The sequence below is a fragment of the Pelophylax lessonae genome (assembly GCF_965119305.1).
Source record: "Pelophylax lessonae genome assembly, chromosome: 2".
Classification (NCBI taxonomy): domain Eukaryota; kingdom Metazoa; phylum Chordata; class Amphibia; order Anura; family Ranidae; genus Pelophylax; species Pelophylax lessonae.
The window spans coordinates 542,418,138-542,440,823 of NC_138769.1; the positions used below are offsets into that span (position 1 = coordinate 542,418,138).

Here is a 22,686-nt window from a genome sequence, read left to right on the forward strand (position 1 = left end):
TGTTTATTTTCTGTTTGTACTTTGAAAATCAATAAAAATTATTGAACAAAAAAAAAAAAAATGGCACGCTAACATGCTAAGATTTTAATCAGCAGACTTTGTTTATTATATTTTGGGGTACATTTATGGGGGTATACAAATAACAGACGTTGCAGTGGGAAAAATTACAGAAAAATACCTTTTTCTATTTTTTATATTTAAAAGCAATAAAAGCCAAGTAGGAAATATGTATCCAAAACTGCTACCAAATCAAAGCCCTATATGTCCCCAAAAAAACCCAATGTGTAATATTTTAGGGTAAAACAAATGCCATATGTTATGATGTGCAGAACCAAGACATCACCGAAACTAAAAGAAATGCTCTGGGACTGAAGTGGATTCAGGGAAAAAAGGCCTAAAAGTGGTTAAGACAAATAAGGTGTGCAACAATGAGGTGCTGAAGTAAGGGATGAAAATATACAGAAGCAATATGAAAAGTTTGAGTTATACAAGTTTAAATTCCCAGGGTTGATGAAGTTCTCGGCTGTGAAACTCATTGCCTAGCTGCAGAATTTAATCAATACCCAGAAAGCAGTTTCACTTCACTTAACCTGGAAGGAACAATTACTATTCAGAGTCAAATGCTTTGTCAGAAACATGTCCTCTGTCGTTCAAACTTTCTTTTTTCACTTGCTTTACACTTCAATGAAGGTTTCTTGCACAGTGGCTACTTTGAAGCCTTCAAGAACGATATTCACATTCCTGTCACAAGGCACCAGCTCCTAAGGAAAGGATCCATTACATGTTAATGTTTTCATAATCCCAAAGCATTTGGTGGCAGGCTGAATATTCTGAAGGTTTAAATTTTATTCATTCCTAGTGAAGACAGCGTCTCATGTGGCTTCGTACAGGATCCGCATTACAGAATAAGCTCACAGGAACCCATTGCCTCACCTCACTTGCTCTGCAGCTGCCTAACAAAACAGTCAAAGAGAAACTAAGTGCCAACACCAAAACTGTGTACCAAGGAATTAACAACTTTCCTTTCTGCTTTTCAGTCTAAAATACTGGAAAGTTTAAGATTTTGATTTATTTGATTAGAGACCTTCTAAATCTGGGCCGTATGACAAAGTTCCCAACTTACAAAATGTAGGAAACTGGCATTCATCTTTTTGATGAGAACAACTGAGAAAATATGTTAGGGTTGCCATACTAGGCTTTGCATTTCTGTATAATACTGTTACATGTTGATCAATATTTTCACCAAGCTGCTTGAAAAAAAAAAGTGGCTTTTCTAATCTTTACCTATATAATGAAGGGCAAAAAGATCAGCCTCACATATTACACAGGAATACATTGTGCTAAAATGATGAACAGCGCTAAAATGATAAACAAGGTGGTGGATGAGAGGTATTTGTCACAAAAAATGTGAATTGGGGCAGTTATGGGGTCCAGGGAAGCCTGGTGAGGAATGTAGGTAGGTCAGTCACCCTTTAAGAGGCTAATTTTTAGATTTCTCTGTTGGGCCTGGAGTTAGGGCTGTGGAAGAGTTTGGATAGGTCTGCAGCATGGTCCTCAGGTTCCCCTGCCAGGATGTCTGGCCCATTTAAAGTGGTTGAAGCATTCACAGGAACGGATGGAGAGAGGCTGTGCTATGAGTATGAAAAATCCATCAGATGTAAAAATGACAGAATATGTTGTTCTGCTGTGCAAGAAGCACTTGTAGGATTCCCCCACTAGACTGGGACTGGTTGAGGCTGACTGAAAGCCTACAGAATGGACTCTGACACTTGCTAAAGTAAGTAAGAATATTTATATTGTTTTATGCTGACGTGAAGCCATTTGTTGTGCCTGGACACCTGAAATTAAATATGGCATAAGTAACCCTTTTAAGAGACTGCATTGTATGGTGCCTTCCTACAAACTAATCAAGTTCCTTACCACAATGTGTAATCTATATAATACTACATTAGTAAGGGTTGACTGCTAAAAACTGTATCGAAGCATAACATTTATGTGAAAATAATCAAGTAATAGGTTTATTCTGTAATATGAACTAACAAGCTGGTTGGTATTAACTTTTCTATCAACATTTGTCAAAAATAAAGAAACATTTCTATTGAGACCAAAAACCTCAGTAAACTAAAAAGGAGGCTAAATCCACTATATTTATTTTTTTCAATGTAGATATTGGGATAAAATCTACTTTTATATTTATTGCATGTTCCTATTCACACAGCATAATTAAAAAAAAAAAAAAAAACTTTAAAAACATATTTAAAAATGCAATTTACTTTTTATTTTCTAAAAATACTTTAAAAATGTTATCTTAATGTTAATGCACTTTAAGGAAATGTCCCTAAAGTGTAATGTTCAGCAATTTATTCTGAACAATTCAAGTTGCCAGTAGAGTTCTATGTATAATTTTCTCCAAAGAAACAACTTGAAAAGTAAGAGGCCTTTTCCTCAGAAAAATCTAAAAAGGTAGGGAATACTTTACATTTTTTATGGTGTGTAAATGGAACACATAACAAAAATTTAGTGGGGCTTTCCCAAATGTTGCTGAAAAAATAGAAATACAATTTTACCCCTTTTCTGCCAACTGCCTCCTGGCCCTTTTAGGGGATCTAAAAGCTGGGAGGCAGACATTCTGGTCATGCGACCACTGTGAATGGCTGTCAAAGCGGTCACACGATCAGAAAGCTCCCGATAGCTAGTATGCATCAGGAGCTTTCCGGTACCCACCGGCTACCATGCTGTATACTGTATATACTGTATATATATATATATTTTCCCCCTGTACTGAAGAGTGCTTAGTATAATGGCACAGACCATACACATTTCATTACCAGATATGTTCTGGCTCTCAACCAACAACTCAATGACAGCACCTTTCTCTTTGCCTAACTAAAAAGCAGGTATTACATAAAAGATAGCAAACAAAATGTAATACATAAGCTTGAACAAAAAGTCACAAATTTAGTTCATCTGCTATGTTTGCCAGAAAACAAATTCCACAAAACCGTTTTGGGCTTTTGCACACAATGTATACCCTTCCAAATCTAGGCTCTTGCCAGCAAATGAGGTTACACCACAAGACTGGTACTTCTTCATCAAGTCCTTATAACTTGATATTCAATGGTTTGCTAGTCCTTCTGTTCGGAATTAAGTTTATCCTCTAATATTCATGTATTTGAAAAATGCCTTTTCAACCATAGTATTTCAAGCAAGCATTCAGACATTCCTAAAGTAAAGACTATATAGAGAAAATACGATGCATTTAGAAAATCTAGTATTAGCACAGAACACTTAAAGTCTTCTAGCTTATTATAAATCCCTTACATTTATATTTAAGTAGACAAAGCTATATCACATCAGAGGAAAATGGAAAACCTGGCTATATGATAGTTAGAAATATATGCTAAATGAAAAACAGTGTGGGCACAGGGGATGTACAAGCTTATCAGAGGCATACACCCTCCCTATATTCTTTTCACTGCCCAACAGGCTAGGTGATATTCTTGAAATTATGTATGATGGATGATCCAGCATACAAGTAGATATGGAGGAGAACAAAAAGTACACCTTAAGAAGTGCCCAATGAACCAGTTGGGAATGACAGGAATTTACTGCACAGCAGAAAAGGTATATGTACACATCCAGGATGAAGATTCCTCAAGGAGGGTTAAGTTTAACATAAGAAAGAACACAATATTTTAGCAAGCTAGACTGTTAAGTCAACATCCCTTTGTGGATATCACAATTCAAATACCATATCCCCAGGCTCTAAGTCTTGGTAAGCTGCTGTGAGAAAAAATATTTCAAACAGGATATTTTTCTTTTTACAGGAACGTACAAGAGAACAAAAAAAAGTAAAAGTTAAAACAGAGTTTTTGATGTATTTCAGGTATCAATGGCTTTTATAGTGGAACAAACTAAAATAGTAAGTTCCTGGTATCTGTACCAGTGCTATTCATGGTTTTCTTTTAATGGCCATGAGAATACAGTTTTAGGATTTCTATTACAACCAATAAGTGATATTTTGCCAATTACAATGATTGTATTTTTCCCATAATCATATATATATGTAGTTATGCAGGAGTAGAGTTGAGCAAACCAGAGATCCAGATTAAGAAAATATGTTCCTTACATAGAAGCTCTTAAATAATAACAAATTTTAATAGAAATTCACTGATATAAAACAATGCTACAAAATCTCCTTTTAACTAAAGAAGCTAGTTCACTTCATTTCTCCCCACTAATTGTGTCAAGAACACATGAACATCATAATATAAACGTGGGACATCCCCACCGTCTCCCCGTCAGAGGGGCTATCCCACCTTGATCGGATCAGCATCCACACGAGCTGTTGCTCCTTTACAGGAAGGATATATACGCACATTGGTTAGTTCCAGTTGGAACAATTCTACTACCATTATTATTCTACAGCCTGCATCCAAGAGATTATTGGGTACCCTATGTCCACTATTATAACTCCAATGTGATCCCCTGAAGAAGTTGCATAGCGAAACGCATAGCAATCCATTGGAAAACTTGTACATTAGAACCCTTCTAACCTGGGCATAGGAGGTCGGCTATCTTGATAGTCTTTAGACACAGACCCTGCTACATCTCGGACCACTTATGGGTTCTTCTGGCTCAGGAGCACGTTGCTCAGCACTGTTGAGCTCACTCATCTATGTGATGGTTTTTATGTAATAAGAATTTTTTTATTACAACAATTTTTGTATGTATTTACACAATTAAGGATTTTACATTTCTTTATGAGATCAATTAGTCGATGCTTAAAAAGTCCTATCACTTCGTATCATAATATAACTCACTAGAAATATAATACTATACCTCGTCATCGTTCTCCATGTGGTTTAATAAAATTGCTGAAACTCACACAATCGGAATCATTACAGTCTCTCGTAGAGGGCAGGAGGTAAAATTCAGCCATAGGTGGTTCTGTTGGACTCTCTTTTCCTGTTCAAGGGAATATGCATCGATCATGCATTTGGGGGGGGGGGGGGGATTTTCCCTTTTTTCTTCCTCCAATACCGCTCCCCTTACCTTTATCCTCCTCCACTCCTTTTTTTTTATCCCTCCTCCATCCCTCTCCTTGCTGGTTTCTTTCTTTTCTATGTTTTGATGACTTGGTCTTCGCGGTTTGATGCTATGTTGAAAATGTGTCTATATTTTAGTATTTTGGTACAAATATAGATGGGTTGCATATTCTCTTTAGCTTGCCATTTAGGCTTTGATCCTGATGAGCGATTATACACTCTATAGACAGGATGGTTTTCTGTCTAGTCTATTTTGTCATATTGCCTTTGAACCAGCTTATGTTGAACCCTGTATACAGTCTTACAGCATTCTTATCTGTATGTAAAATTCTTAAAATAAAAAAGGAGTGTTAAAAAAAAAATGATATATATACTGTATACACAGTAAATATATACAGTATATACTATACACCCACACAGTCATGGCCAAAAATATTGGCACCCCTGCATTTTTGTCAGCAAAAGCACAACTTCACCCAGAAATCTTTGCAATTACAAATATTTAGGCATTCTCATGTTTATTTATTTTGTTTGTATTGGTATGACACAAAAAAATTAAAATGGTGAAAAATTGACTCAACCTATGTGTGTCTCTGTGTGCCACACTGAGCATGGAAAAGAGAAAGAGCAGCAAAGAATTGTCTGAGGATTTGAGAACAAAAATTGTAAAAAAGCATGGACAATCTCAAGGTTACAAGTCCATCTCCAGAGATCTTAATGTTCCTGTGTACACTGTGCGTAACATCGTCAAGAAGTTTACAGCCCATGGCATTGTAGCTAATCTCCCTGGACGTGGATGAAAGAAAAAAAATGTATGAAAGTGTTTGCCAAAACCTGAGGAAGCCAAAATCCTTGTGGGAGAATGTGTTGTGGACAGATGAAACACAATTACAGCTTTTTGGTAAAGTCCATTATTTTACTATTTTCAAAAAAAGAAATGAGGCCTTTAAAAAAAAATGATAACAGTCCCTACAGTCAAACATGGTGGAGGTTCACTGATGTTTTGGGATTGCTTTGCTACTTCAGGCACTGGATGTCTTGACTGTGTGCATGGCATTATGAAATATGAAGACTTACAATAATTCTGGGTTGCAATGTAGGCCCTAGTGTCAGAAAGTTGGGTCTCTTTCAGAGGTTGTGGGTCTTACACGTCATAAAGCACCCAGAAATAGTTTAAGACAAAGCCCTGGAGAGTACTGAACTGGCCAGCAGTGAGTCCAGATCTAAATCCCATAGAGCAGTGGTCCTCAACCCTGGCCTACAGGGCCCACTAACAGGCCAGGTTTGCAAGATAACTGAAATACATCCCAGGTGATTTCATTTGCTGCTCAGTGATTTCAGTACTCTAGTCTGCATCTCCCCAAGGTAATACTTAAAATCTGGCCTGTTAGTGGGCCCTGAGGACCGGAGTTAAGGACCACTGCCATAGAGCACCTGTAAGGAGATCTCAAAATAGCAGTTGACAAAAAGGAACCCTTCCAATCTGACAGACCTGGAGCAGTTGGTGAAAGAAGAGTGGTCTAAAATTCCAGTACAGAGGTGTAAGAAACTCATTAATCGTTACAGGAAGTAATTGATTTCAGTTATTTTTTCCAGGGGGTGTGCTACCAAATAATAAATTGAAGGTGCCAATAATTTTGTCCAGTCCATTTTGGAGTTTTGCGTGGAATGTGTCAGACTTAGCTTTTTGTTTCCCCACTTTTTTTGGGTCATACCAATACAAACAAAAGAAATAAACATGAGAATGCATAAACATTTATAATTGCAACAATTTTCTGGGCGAAGTGGTGCATTATCTGACAGAAACGCAGTGGTGCCAAGATTTTTGGCCATGACTGTATATATTTCTATCAGGGACCTAAAAAAGAGTTGATCCACCCTTTACTTTCAGAACAGCTTACACCATCTAGGCATGCTTAAATGTACTGTATGTAGTGAAATTTTAAACCAGTCTTTAAAGAAAGACTTTAATAATTTGAGTAATGCAGAGCGTGAAAATGTACTTCTCACCCTGTGCAACACAACATACAATAAATGTTCAGTTATATTTATATCAGTTGACTGGGGATGTGACTGAAAGTACATTGGAACTTTGTGTTCATCAAACTGATTTATAGGGTGCTTGGTGGACATCATCCTAGAATATAGGACCAGGAAACAGTATTTGGGCCATAAAGTGGACTTGAAAATGGCATTTCCATTGCACAACCAAAACAAACAAAGATCAGAACGAATTACTCATATAAGAGGAATGCACATAACCCTATTGATTCCCACCCTATTTAACAGCTGACAAAATACCTTGTGGGTTGAATTGTGGGTAGTTTTTTTTTTCCAAATATATACTAAGTCTGGAAGTTGGCAGCATAGTTAGTCACTAGGTAGCAATTGTGCCTTGAAGTACTGGGGTCCTTGGTTCGAATCCTGACCAGGATGATATCTGCATATAGTTTCCTCCCATACTCCAATAACATGCTGGTAGGATAGTTGATGTTTGTCTAAATTGGCTTGTGTAGATAGATAGGTGCATTAGATTGTAAGTTCTTTGGTATAATATAAATGCCTATAATTATATACCTTCTCCATTGCTAAGTAGTCCAGCTTTTGTGCTCCTTGAGTTATTAAGAATGAACTAGTTAAATTACTGACCTCAGTTCCATATAGTGTAACCTAAAGCAAAACTTCTGAAAAATTAAACAAAATATAAATAGATCTAATGGTGTGCTGTGGAAAAAGTAAAACATCATTGACCCCTTAGCTGGTATAGCCCCTTTAGCATAAATAACTTTTTATAGGCTTTTTGCATAACTGCCCATCAGTTTTTAACATCAACGTTATTAAATTTTTGACCACTTAATTTTCAGAGTGTTATGAAAAAATGGTTAGTTTCAAATACTCCCACAACATTTCAAAGAGATTTATATCAGGGCACATGAAGGCCAGTCAATAACCATTTATTTCTTCCTTTGAGCATTTCCTTGGTAGATTTGCTAGTGTGCATCTCATCATTAATGCACTGAAAGATCCATTTTTGATTCAACTATCAACTAACAGATGGCCTCACAATCTCATCAAGTACACTTTGATATGATCCAGAACATCATAGCCGACTCGATGACTGCAAGCTGCCCAGACCCTAAGGCAGCAAATCAATCTCAAACCCACTTGTAGATTATTTTCCTTAAAGTGGCATATTGATTTCAAATAATTTGACAATCTTTTTAAATCAATTTTCAGAATCATGGGCATCCTCAACCATTTTTCTGAGGGCCTTAGAGAGCTATTTTTGAGCTTGGAAGGATGATACTACAAACTTCAATAGCAAAGACCAGATCGTAAATATCTGAGTTTTAAAATAAGACAGTTCTACCTGCATATTCTGTCATATCCTGTGAGGTCCTAATAATAATCACCCAATCTGCAACACAAGATTCTAATCTCATGCATTTAAAGTGGTGGTAAATACATTTTCATTAAGTTAGATTATGAAAATAAATACATGTCAACTTTCTGTGCTATTTTGTACAGGTTTACCACCTTTATCAGTAGGCACTGTATGAAGATCGATCTGCTATTTGCCTGTTCAAATATGTTGAAATATAAATAAAATGCTGGGTTGTACTTTATTTTACATGACTTTACTTTATTTATTAGCTCTTTTTATTGTTTAAAATGTTTTTGACTGAAGACATGGCAATGAGAAATGTCAATATTATATGTCTATGTTAGTGGTTTCCAAACTGCAACCCTTTGCTTGCATATATCCGACTCTTGGGGCACTATTCCTCTCACTGTTACGAGGCACTATTCACCCTACTGACATCAATGATGAAACACCATTCCTTCCACCGACACCAACAATGGGGCATAAATTCTCCCACTGACAACCAATGATGGAACATTATTCTTCCCACTGATCTAAGTGATGGAACAATATTCCTCCCGCTGATACCAATGATGGGGCACAATTCCTTCCCTGACACCTACGACAGGGAATGATTCCCTCCCTGACACCAATGATGGGGTACAATTCATTTTTTTTTCTCCCATTGACTGTCAGGCCAGAGGCAGTGTTTACTCCCACTGATGCGGGGGTATTTTCTAGACCCACTGGCTTCAGTTAGGCCATCCATTGAAGGAAAGAAACTTGCTTGATTCCTACATCAACACAGACAGTGTTGATGCGGGAATCCCTCCTGCTGGGTCATTGTCTTCCCCTGGTAGGGGGGCGTGGGAGGGCAAGGGAAGCAGTCCCCGCTGGGAGAATTATAGCAGCCACCAGCAATATCCAAAGGTAAAACTGGGCATGCTGGTTGTACCCAAGTTGATAGATCAATTAACTTGGTACATTCAGCCTGCCCATACACAATTTAAATCTCGTCCGTTTCCTGCTGAACCGACCGAGATTCGAACCATTTATGGCCTGCCTAAGTCTGGTCCCCCTATATTCTGAAGGACAGTAAACTGGCACTTTGTTTTCAAAGTTTGGAGACCCCTGGTCTATACCATGATGTCTTGAATTAAGTTTAAAAAAACATTTTTTTAAGTGATAAATGCAGAGAATCAAAACATTTCTAAACGTAGGGGGCAGGTGAGGGTGGGTCGCATACCTTTTCTTGCACAAATGCATGAGAGTATTTTGAAATGAAAACTCTAAGAATAAACATGAATCAGTAAGTTATGTTTATTGTGTTTCTAGACTAATGTTCGCTACATATATCATAAAAAAAAATACAACACTTTTACGTAGGGAAGGAATACTAATTTATCAAGGAGAAATACAACCATGTTTAGGAAACAATCATGCAAAAATCCCGAAAGTTCCAATGACTCACAAAGTTTCTGTAGCTATAATTTTTGTACAGTCTGACATGACCCAATATACTTTAAAACTTTCATTCTAACTTACTCTGTAATTAATCTCTTTGCAACAACATACACCGACCATGTTAAATAAAGACAAAGCAAAAGCACAACAAAAAATGACAAGTTTTATGCCTCAGAGGAAACCTAGTTTTATTATTTTCCTTCAACCAGGAAGGTGTGCAAGATTGTATCTGGCATGAGAAATACAAATTGACAGAATTTTTTTGGGTAATAGAAACACTTTCTGTGAATGGTGTGTCTGAGGTTCAGATACAATGTTTATCAACATCATTCATCTGCCCTGTCTTGTATTATAAAAACATTGTACAGTCTTATGAATATGATTAAATCCTGCATCTGCAGTAAGACTCCTGCCCAAAAGAGCATTAATCACAATACTGATGTTCAAGCTGTGATTTTTGACATTCAATTTCTGTTCTAGTTTGCTTTATGCCTACCTATCCCCTTTGCCTACCGTTTATTAACAAAAGAGGTGCAGCTTTTACTCAAGGTGCAATGAAAAGTCAGGCAACCTGTATTAGCAGTGCCAGGAAAAAGGTAAAGGTGGAAATAAAAGAACACCAAGCGGCACATAAAATCAATCAGTGGGCCGTAATCCAGGCATTATTACAAGTGTGTCAGAAAGTCCACTCAATTTGCTTTTAAATCTGCTTTATTGAATCTATTCCAGTCAAACTTTTCAGACTTTCTTAGAGGAACTGCAGTTTCTTATCAAGTTTGTGCAACCAATTAAAGAAACTCTAAGGCCTTGTCAGGAAAAAGACCATTGGCTTGCATTTTTCATTTTCATTTAAAAAAACATCTGCCAATTGATGTAAACCATGTAATTTGGGGTGTAAACCCTTTGATAAAACAGCTTACATTGTGCCTAAAATCAGCAAAACACAAACATTTCACATTGAAACCCAATCTGATCTAACTCCTTGAATGTCTCTAATTTTACTCTGCAATTCTTTGTCTGCCCTTGGCTCTTCTTCTAGCTAAATCTTTAGAGTTGCCAAAATCTCTCTAATTTTTATCTTTGAAAGATTTTTCCCAAATGTAAAATGCCGTATATACTCGAGTATAAGCCGACCCGAATATAAGCCGAGGCACCTCATTTTACCACAAAAAAAAATGGAAAAACGTATTGACTTGAGTATAAGCCTAAGGTGGGAAATGCAGCAGCTACAGGTTACCGCAAATATATGGGAAGTGCTAACGCAACACATGCAGTAACACAGTGCGTACACAACGCAGCATGTATATTATGAGCCCTAACACAGGCTGCTCTATACAATCATAGTCAACACTGGGTCCAGATAGTGGTTAATAAGAAAATAAAATATAGCAGACTAAGTACTGTAAATAAACATACTGTATATCCAAGACCAGAGATATATAGATACTTGTATTCAGCAATGCCTGGGCGGAGCAAGGGGGCGTGACCAAGCACAGGAAGACTGTAAAGGCTACGTCATTGGACACAGCCCTGGAGAAGAGCGGAAGAAGAGCAGCCACATCCGACATTCATCCGACAAGGATGTGGTGCGCCCCAGGTACCAGCACACAGAAGTGGGCAGGTTCTTACCCAGTAAGGCACGGACTGATATGAGCCTCGAGTATAAGCCGAGGGGGGCTTTTTCAGCATAAAAAAACATGCTGAAAAACTCAGCTTATACACCAGTATATACGGGTAATTTTTTTTTTCTTTACCCCTTATATTTAGCACTGATGTATGCTAAGGTTTTGAATTAGCAGGGGAAATGGGGCTGTATGACATTCAAATCAACTAAGCAACCAGATAACCTAAATAGGGTTGTCATGATGTAAAGATTTAAAGATGAATTCCAGGTAGCGTATACATTCACATACATTTTTTTTTTAAGCTTGGACCAATGTAACTATGCGTATATTATACCTGGCTGATAGCTGGAACTGTTTTTCCACTGATTCCCATTTGCTTCCAGGTCCCATGCTGAGCAGCTGGCCTGCTGCAACGTGAACACAGAAAGTTGACCATTCAACACAGACACCATTCAGAGATTGCTTTGTATTTTCCCAGTAAATGGGAAGTGTTCTCTTAGATTGGACAAGGTGGAGAATGTGACATCACTGCCCCATCCCTTCACCTTGTCTAATCTGAGAACACTTTACATTCATTAAGAAAACGCAAAGCATTCTTTAAAAGGCACCAATGCGAAGTGGCCACCCTCCTGTGTTCAAAATACAACAGGCCGGCCACTCCGCCTTCCTGTGTGATTCAGGGCAATGCGTTTTTTTTTATATCTAGATCACACCAAAAGTAGTGCATTCACTACTTTTAAAAATGCATTATGATCAAGCACAGCAAAGGCACTGCCTTTATGATCTGAGTTTTGGGTGTCATTGGGAATACGCTGACATCCGCAGTTAATGGGCGCTTAAAGCAGTATAATGGGCAACATTATTTGTGGTGTATGGGGCTGCGAAACCGCAGATTGGTTAGGATGCCCATGCTGACCTGTGTCCACAGCCAAAAGCACCAACAGTGAGCATCAGAGCCGGACCATGGATGGAAGAAGGTGGCCTGGTCTGATGAATCATGTTTTCTTTTACATCAGGTGGATGGCCATTTGGTGTGTCTCTCCCTTACCTGGGGAAATGATGACACCAGGATGCAGTATGAAAAGAAGGCAAGCTGGCGTAGGCAGTGTGATCCTTTGGGCAATGTTCTGCTGGGAAACCTTGGGCCCTGTGGATGTTACTTGACATTTACCACCTAAACACTATTAATGACTAAGTACACCCCTTCTTGAAAATTGTATTCTCTGATGGCAGTGACTCCTATAAGCAGAACAATGCACCCTGAAACACTGCAAAAATGGTTAAAAAATGGTTTGAGGAACACAACGAGTTTGAGGTATTGATTGGCCTTCAGATTCTCCAAGTTTCAATCCAATCACACATCTTGCAATTTGCAAGACTTAAAGGATCTGCTACTGTCTGGTTAGTGCCATATACCACAGCCTGCCTTCAGAAGTCTAGTGGAGTCAATGCCTCAGTGGGTCATGGCAGTGTTGGCAGCAAAAGGGGGACTTACTCAATATTAGGTGGGTGGTCAAAAAGTTCTGATCAGTGTATACATAGTTACATTGGTCCAAGCTAGACCAATGTAACTAAGTATAACCTAACTATACCAGGGATTCTTCTTTAACAAGGTTTTGTAATGTAAATACTCACAGAACTAAGTGTCTAGCATGCAAAATATTTCAACCCAATGAGAATGGATTTCTTGACTCAGACCAAGGGGCTGTCAACAGTAGCCCATAAGGAATAAAGTTGTTATATTGGTTGTTACATTCACACAGATAAAATGGTTAAAAATACATTTATACAATTGGGAGATTGTGTAGAAAATATATTTAAGCAGTTTCATTTATCTTTAGAACATGAACATTTTTAAAATTCCTCACTACCATAGCACCCCGCACAAGTGTTTGCAACACAGGAAATACACAGAATGAACATAATGGTGTAAAATGTGTTATTATTTATAATAGAGCAGAAACAGTCTCAAATAGGAGACTAGAACAACAGCCATTACACCTATGCCCTGTGTGTAATGTGAGGGTGCAATGTTCTGCACGAGCCACAACACTGAGTGGTAATGAGCTATGGGGCTTTTATTACTAAGGGAAAGAGCTTTGTGTTGACCACCCTCAGTCCTTTGATATTTCAAATGTACTGAGAAGAGTCACTCCGCTATGACTGCATTTCTGCATTTAGCTATGACATTACAGGATTGGTGATCGGAAACCGATATACACCCACTGGCCACTTTATTAGGTACACCTTGCTAGTACTGGGTTGGACCCACTTTTGCTTTTAGAACTGCCTTAATTCTTTGTGGTATAGATTCAACAAGGTGTTGGAAATATTACTCAAAGATTTTGGTCAATATGGACACGATAGCATCACACAGTTGCACATCCATGATGCGAATCTCCCGTTCCACCACATTCCAAAGGTGCTCTGCTGGATTGAGATCTGGTGAATGTAGAGGTCATTGGAGTACAGTGAACTCATTGTCATGTTCAAGAAACCAGTGGTGAGATGATTTGAGCTTTGTGACTTGGTGCATTATCCTGCTGGAAGTAGCTATTATAAGATGGGTACACTGTAGTCATGAAGGGATGGACATTGTCAGCAACAATGTTCAGGTAGGCCATGGCATTTAAACAATGCTCAATTGGTACTAAGGAAATCCAGACTCATCAGACCAGGCAACATTTTTCCAATTTTCTCATGTCCAATTTTGGTGAGCCCATGCAAATTCTCTGTAACCCTAGAGATGGTTGTGCATGAAAATCCCAGTAGATCAGCCGTTTTTCAAATACCCAGACCAGCCCGTTTGGTACCAACAACCATTCCACGTTAAAAGTCACTTAAATTCCCTTTCTGATGCTCGGTTTGAACTTCAGGAAGTCATCTTCTCAACGTCTAGATGCCTAAATGCATTGAGTTGCGCCCATGTGATTGGCCAATCAGCAATTTGTGTTACCAAGAAATTGATCAAGTGTACCTAATATAGTGGCTGGTGAGTGTATATAGTGTTGTACATCAGTTTATACATGTCTATAATCAGGAAGTGGCACACTGCAATGAAAGTTTAGGTTATAAAATTCAAAGCCTTTATACATCAATATGTTTATTATGCCTTTGCATATACTGGAAATCTGAATAAGAATGACTGTAGAGAGAGCTGATTAGAATGTATTGTGCTAGTGCTAGACTAGAAAGCTCTTGCAATCTTGCGGAGATTTGAGACGTACTTGTGTAGTATAAAAAATAATGCTTATAGGTATACAATAGTGAAAGGAAAAACTGGATCGGCTACAACTGTTACAGTACTAATCATATGAAAAATTCTGATCATATACAGATCCCTGGATGAAGCAATGCAGGCTACATTTGCATCAAGAGCAGATCAATAATATTTTAAAAGCATATTTTTTACTTGCTAGGGTATAATAAATCAGACATCAAAAAAGTAGTGCGTTTATCCTGGTGGTTCCTTATTTTAATCCACAACTACCAGTAGATAATGTGGAGACTGGATCACACAAATTACTTCTCATCCAAGGATGTGGCAAATTCGGCAAGGTTAAACATGGAAGTTGTTAGTAAATAGAAGTTCATGTTTGGAACCCCAGGCAGTGTCAGTGCTACTTCTGAGCAATATACTTTGTTACTACTATAAGAACTGAAAGCGGTTGTATACTCTTAAAAAAAAAAAAAAACAAACCCTGTAAGACAAAGGCATAATAAGCAGAGATGTATAGTAACGAAGTAGAACTACTTAAGTACTGTACTTAAGTACCGAAATGCGGTATCTGTACTTTCCTAGAGTAGAATTTTTTTCTCCTACTTCTACTTTTACTTCACTACATTTTTTCGATGATTTCGATACTTCTACTCAAGTATTTTTTTTTTTGTGCTGCATAGTTACTCGTTACTTTTAAAAAAATTACCACTGCCAGAACAGTAGATGGCAGGTTACATAAAGCTCAAAAAAATGTGTATAATGTCATTTGTAAATCAGCGCATACGAAAATAAAGGCTGTGTATAATAAAAGCTGCTATACCAAATCTTTCCAATAAAAAGAAAATATGAAACAAACAAATAAATGGTGCTACAGCGCTTAAAGTGCATCAAGAAACTACTAACAAACACAACTTGGCTGTGTGAATAAAGTGCCTGTGCAATCGATATATCATCGTTGCCCCCAGTGCCCTGCCCACACTCCACACAGTATCAAAAATAAAGTGACATGAATGTGCTAAAGCCTAAATGCAGTGAAAATAATTATTCCCACAATGTAACAGTAAATTAAATTCATATAAAATATGACAATAAATCACAATAAAATAAGTTATGAAATAAGTTAGGTCAGGTGCGTGCAACAAGTTGAAGTGTGTAAACCTATCTATAACGAAAAGTCCATAAATGAATCCCAGTGTGCAAATCTAAAGTGTCACTTCACTTGTCAGATGCTTCCACCTCCTTCAGTGCTCGAGTGACCGACCAACACACTTAATGGTGGTGGCACTGGTGGATAGCGTCTGGGTGGCACTGGCACTGACTGCACTGGTTCAAAAAGCCATATATATTTAATTATTTCAATTCTCAATCTCATAGGTCCTCTCCTCATAAGATATTAATAACTTAAGATTAGGTGATGAACTTCTTGGCGGCCCTGGCAGGATGATGGGGACACCGGCCACTTTTGGAGCCGAGCCGCTGTGATTCCCCAACATGTGACAAAGTGACAGCCAGGAGATCTAGTGGCTAGTAGTGCTCAACAATACCGCTTTTATATATAAAAATGAAATAAAATATACTGACTCACAATTTAGTAGTAGGTAGCGTGTAGCAGTAGGCAGCACAACTCAATTCAATCAATCCCACAGCCTCGCTCGCGCCACGGCCCGCGGAATCACTGTCATGATCATCAAATTAAGACTGCACTGGAGGAGCCATGCTGCCGTCTTCCCGCTCGAGGTCTCCGCCTCTAGACGTGTTGTGTGTCACTCAGACTCCACCCCTTAGGGCCCTTACTGAGAGGAGTTGTGACACGGGCGGCGGGACGCGGGAGCAGGACTCGGAGCATTTTCTTCGTTATCTCATCTTCTTCTCTATGAGGTGAGTGAGGTGGACCGTGGAGAGGGCCTAATCCTTGCCATGGCAAATGTGCCATTTGAGAATCAAATAATCAATATAAAATATTAATATATTATATACACACGGGTCATGGGTGGCTTTTTTGAACCAAGAAGAGTGAGACTGACGGCTATGATGATTATCCGACCATCCATGGTCCATGGACCATAAGTGTTGTGTTGTGGTGGTGCCTGTGCTTCCTGCGGCCTGCCTCTGCCTGTGCGGCTGTGCCCGCACTGCAGTGGCCACTGGCAGTGGCACTTGACTTGAGCAAAGCAAATGAGCACTACTAGTGTGAAGGACAGGTGGTGGAAGCATGTTCTGACAAGTTCTTATAATGAAAATAATATAGACAGCTTTTTGAACCAGTGCAGTGCCAGTGCTACTAAGGTGAGAGGCAGAGAGAGAGGCTATCCAGTCCACCACTTTACTTGAGCAGATCACAGAAGAAAGGTGGAAGCATCTGACAGCAAGTGACAAGCACTTCTTAGATTGCACACTGGAATTCAGTTATGGACTTTTCGTTATAAAGTTTAGTTTACACACTTAAACTTGCACCTAACTTATTCACAATCACAACTTATTTTATTGTGGTATTGTCATATATATTTTATATGAATTACATTTACATTGTGGGAATAATTTGCACTGCATTTAGCACAGACATGTCACTTTATTTTTGATACTGTGGGCGATGATTTTGAATACAAGAAGATATATATAATTGCAGGCACTTTATTAGCATTTTTAGCACAGCCACTTTGTTAGTAGTTTTTGATGCATTTTTCACTTTAAGCGTTGTAGGTTTGATGAAGCTGGCCTGGCACATCATCATCAATTGAGCAAATCAAATCAAACCGCGATTAAGAAGACTGCGCATGCTTCTGTTCTGCCTTTTGATCAGCTGAAAAGATGGACGAACCAAAAACACCACCTTCCACCCCTCGCCCTTCAACTTCAAGTGATCTGCCTGGCTGGGAGAGTGAGGAAGCTCAGGAAGGAGACCACCCCTGGCTTTAAAAGGGGAAGGGAGGGACATACTTTATCTGTTTTTTGTTTACAAAAAGTTACAGCCTAAGGAATTGTGATTGTCCTTTAGGTTAATCATTTGAATAAATCATTTGAAATAATAAAAAACAATATGATGTTCAAACTTTTGACTTCTTTCTTTAATACCTACATAACACAGTACTTGTACTTCTACTTTCAGTACTTGAGTAGAATTTTTTTTTCAAAACTACTGATACTTTTTACTTTTAGTACTTAAGTAGCAAATGTTTTGAAAAAACTACTTGCAATACTTAAGTAAAAAAAATGTTGAATACTTTAGTACTTCTACTTAAGTAACTTTTTCTGCGAGCACTTGCACTTCTACTCAAGTCACTTTTTGATCGAGCACTTGTACTTTTACTCAAGTAGAAATTTTGAATACTTTATACAAGTCTGATAATAAGCTAGTATGCATCGCATACTAGCTCATTATGAAATACTTACCTTAGAACGAAGCCCCGGCACAGTCGTCTGGACAATGCTGAGGGAGCTGACATGCTCCCTCGGCATCTCTTCCTGGTTCGGCGGCTGTTCCGGCGCTATGAGTGCCCTGAGCCGTGATGACGTCATGTGCGCGGGAGTTTCACTTTCCGGCAAGATCCGGAAAGGAGCTCTGAAGGTCCACCGGACCTTCAGAGCGCATGCACCGCAGACGTCAGCGGCTGCATGCAGGTTTAATATCTCCTAAACCGTGCAGGTTTAGGAAATATTAATTGTATCTACAGGTAAGCCTTATTATAGGCTTACCTGTAGGTAAAAGTCATACAGCAGCGTATACTACCGCTTTATAGCGGAACTTCACTTTCTCAATCAACATTAACCATTTTTAATCCTTTTAATTTTTAACCATTTTAATTATCTACTAGAATTAATAAATAGATAGGAAAGTAGAAAATAAATAATCTAATCATAGAAGCGCACCTATTTAGATAGTTGGTTCAGTTTTTGTGTTCAGATGCTTAGAGTGCTGCATCCAAATATACAATGAGGGCAAAAGTATTTGTTCTATTTACAAAGATGATGCAATTGAATCTGTTCATACACCACAGACAGAAATTTCCAACTGCAACATCTCAGTGGGGATAAAACAGGGATATAATCCAGTGACAACCATAATGCAGATCAGGAAAGCAATATACATCCCAAAACACAGTCTTTAGACAGACTGAAAAGAATACTTTAGTATTTAGTCCCACTGATAGTTGCCTACAGCCCATATCTAGAAGTTTTAGGAAAGATCACAAAAGAGCTCCAGCATCTTCTGCACAAAGATGAAAGACCTCGCAAACTAATGCCGGAACCACCACATATTGATAACTACCCAATTTGTGATAGGTTCCCGAAGCAGCCCAGTACTTAATTAAACATAATCTCTCCCTGAAAAGATGTGCAGACGGCACCAATAGGGTACCATACTGAATCAGGAGTACAGAATACAGGGTACGGTTTTCTGTAGATCCAAAAATGTGCTATACCTGATATTGTGTGCAAACTGATGGGTCTAACCCTCTGCCAACTAATGTATTGTGGCTCAATGGTTAGCACTTCTGCTGCAGTACAGTGGTCTCCAGTTTGAACCCCAGTCACAATACTACTTGCATGGAGCTTGCATGTTATCCCTGTTCTTATGTGGGTATCCTCCGGGTACTCTGGCTTCCTTCCACACTCCAAAAACATGTTGGTATGTTAATTGGCTCCTGTCTAAATAAGCCCTAGTATGCATGAGAGGTAGATCGCTAGCTCTTAAAGGCAGGGACAAACCCTACATCACAAGTGTCAAACACAATGCCCGGGGGGCCGAATGTGGCCCTCCAGGCCACTTCATGTCGCCCTCGCACCTCTCTTGGAGCTTCACCCCCAGCTTCTTCCCAGCAGCAGCACAAGGTAAGGGGGTGCACTGTGATGTAAGGGAAGGTGGAGGACTCTTGACTTCTGATGGTGGGGGGGCTCTTGACATTTTATGTAAGGGGGGGTGGGGTGCTCTAGACATCTGCTTATAAGTATTATGAGAATACTAAAATGATATGCCAGTTGGAAAGGAGGGTCGCACACACCTGGCATCATCCATAGGAAACTTTATTGGAGACTTCAGACAGGACACCATGGCAGAACCATGTTCTTTTTGAGTAAAGTTTCTTGTGGATGATACCAGCAGTGTGAGACCCTCCTTTTCAGATTTGCAGTAGATACATTTATATAGTCCTACAGATACAACCGGCCCTTTGAGGGCAACCATAATGCTGATGCGGCCCGCGATGAAATTGAGTTTGACATCCCTGCCCTACATTCATTACGGCAGCGTTTTTAAAATTCGGGGTTGTGTGCCAGCATCACACCTTTGACACCTACACTCATGTTGCCCAAAACTCTGGGAGGATTCATTGCAGGCTACATTTACAACACCTGGTTGTAGGCCACATGATTCTCTGAATTATCCTTGGGAATTTCATTTAATGAGACGTGTGCCAAGTGCTTCCAGCAAAGGAGTTAGGCCCCTTTCACACTATCCGTCTATCGGACGGATTCCGTTTTTCTCAGCGGGGGATCGAGCCGCTCATCCCCCGCTGAGCAGAAGGATGACAGCTGTGTCTCCGCGCTGTGTGCGGAGACACAGCTCTCAGTTCCCCATGCATTTCTATGGGGGAAATCGGATGGGAACAGACCGTCGGTCCGTTCTCATCCGATCCGATCCGCTGGACGGATGGAAAATAGGGTTTCCATCCGTCCAGATTTGACAGATCGGATTGGGTCGGATGTCAGCGGACATGTCTCCGCTGACATCCGACGCCCCAGAGGAATGCATGGGGGGACCGTTCAGATCCGCCAAAAAAAACGAACAGGCGGATCTGAATGGTCCGCCTGTGTGAAAGGGGCCTTAGTCTGTCCCGGTCTGTACATGAACTCTTCCACTTTTGTTTCATTGCTAAGCAATCTACTGTTCAGTTCTGAGATCATTAGATTTACAGTGCAGAAAACATTACAGCAAAAAAAGACTAAGCATGACTATCATACATTTTCCAGACAGGATCAAATAATGTGTGTGGATAGGGTCTGTAGCCTGCTTTAAATATTGATGGAAAGCTGCTGTTTTTATTATTCCCAAATACATTTTAGAATACAAATACTGCATCGTGCAGCTGTACCTGCATCCCGTACCTGGCTTGGGAAATAAATATATATATTTATATATAAATATGTGGATATTGTTTATTCCGTATTAGAACATTTCTTCCCCAGAGACTGAACTTAATTTGTAGGTCGCTGTAAGCAGCCACCTAATGAATATATAGTGTGAAATAGAATCCTCTTGCTTTATCCTGCAGAATGTTCAATTTCAAAAACAATAACTCTGCTAATTTCACAACACGTAGAAACAATATGAAATAAAATAATTAAAATACATCTAGAGAGGCTCAAAATAATTGTTAATTAAGAATATAGTGCAGGCTTCTCTGCAAAGCTTGGGTTTACTTTAATCCCCTGTTATCTGTATGCACTTTCAGCGCCAGCTTACAGAGCTCAATGCTCCAGCTCCTGGCAGGAGGTTTCAGCCAATGCCCGTGTTTTTCTTCTGCCAGCATACATAGAAAGTCTAGTAGAAAAGGCTAATCACCTTTCCCATATCCTCCATTCCCAGCAACTGAGCGTCCCCCCCTCTCAACCAGTCTGGGGATACAGATTATTTTCCAGAACACTGTGCCCTGAAGAATTGTAGCCGACTCGCTGGACTGTTTTACAGAAGGTAGCGTTTATTATCACACCGTATCCAAGCAGGTTGAATATAAATAAATAAAATGTCATTACGTGGAGCCTGATGCACTCATGTTTTACTCACATTAGCAGAATCTTAGCTCTAGTAGGAATTCTTACCTGAAACCAATTGCTGGCCAGCCAGTCCTACAGGGACCATCCCAAGATTATTCATAGCAGTGGCCCAGGCTGTCGGGTCTGTGACTGACATGGTGAGGTGTGTTGCATCGATAGCTATACTTCCCAGAGCATCAGCTGCTGCAAACAAGTCAGAGAGTTTTAGTGAATATAAAGATGACAGTCTCTAGGCAAACATCCAAGTCAGTACACTGGTTTAGAATGGCTTTTAAATTCCTAGGCAATATTCCCGTTTGTTTAAATAAAGTTAGTTCAGCACAATATAAAGAGACCAATCCGAAATGCAATCATATTAAATTAATTTAATAGCAATAATATTCCTATGCATGTACATAGGGCTTGGCAAAACAGGGGGTTACTGCGGTTAGGAGACCTATGACCTGCATTTTGGATAGAAAGTGTTGCACATGCAATGTCACATGACTTTATACAATAACCCCACTCTATCCAAAATGAAAACAGTTTTGCTTTTATTTAAAGGTATTGTAAAGGCAGAAGGGTTTTTTTTTATCTTAATGCATTCTATGTATTAAGATAAAAAAAATCTGTGTGCGGCAGCCCCCCTCAGCCCCCCTAATACTTACCTGGACCCATCTTTATCCAGTAATGTTGCAGGAGTTTCTCAGCTGCCCCGGACTCCTCTCCTCATTGGCTGGAACAGCAGCATGGTGCGATTGGCTCCCACTGCTGTCAAAGCCAGTCAGCCAATCAGGAGAGAGGGGGAGGGGTGGGTCAGGTCACGACTCCATGTCTGAATGGACACAGGGAGCTGTGACTTTGCTCGGGTGCTACCATAGCAAGCTGCTTGCTGTTGGGCACTCAACAGGAGGGAGCGGCCAGGAGCATAGAGGAGGGCCCCGAGAAGGGGAGGATCTGGGCAGTGGTTTTGCACAGAGCAGGTAAGTAGAACATGTTTGTTATTTTAAAAAAATACAAATTGAAGACTTTACAATTTACTTTTACTATTATCTATGGCCAGGTTATGACTAAGCACAACTAGGTGGGAAGGATTTACTTACTTAGTTAATCGAAATAAAAACTTAATAGTGCATTACCAAAGTCTGTGTTAGTTTCATTGAAAGAGTGAGAAAAGTGTTTAATGTGTTACTAAACCCAGGAGCCTGCATTCAC

General features: G+C 39.3%; 1 protein-coding gene across 2 annotated transcripts in view; it reads right to left on the reverse strand.

The window, feature by feature from the left end:
• ENOX1 (ecto-NOX disulfide-thiol exchanger 1) overlaps positions 1-22,686 on the reverse strand; it is a 321,535-nt gene that overhangs the window by 257,940 nt on the left and 40,909 nt on the right. Inside the window, exon 3 of one of the 2 annotated variants that reach the window (XM_082245942.1) lies at positions 21,538-21,672. In XM_082245942.1, the coding sequence (XP_082102068.1) occupies positions 21,538-21,672 (135 nt within the window). Of the gene's footprint in view, positions 1-21,537; positions 21,676-22,686 lie in introns of both variants that reach the window. The other variant, XM_082245941.1, reaches the window with a different exon arrangement.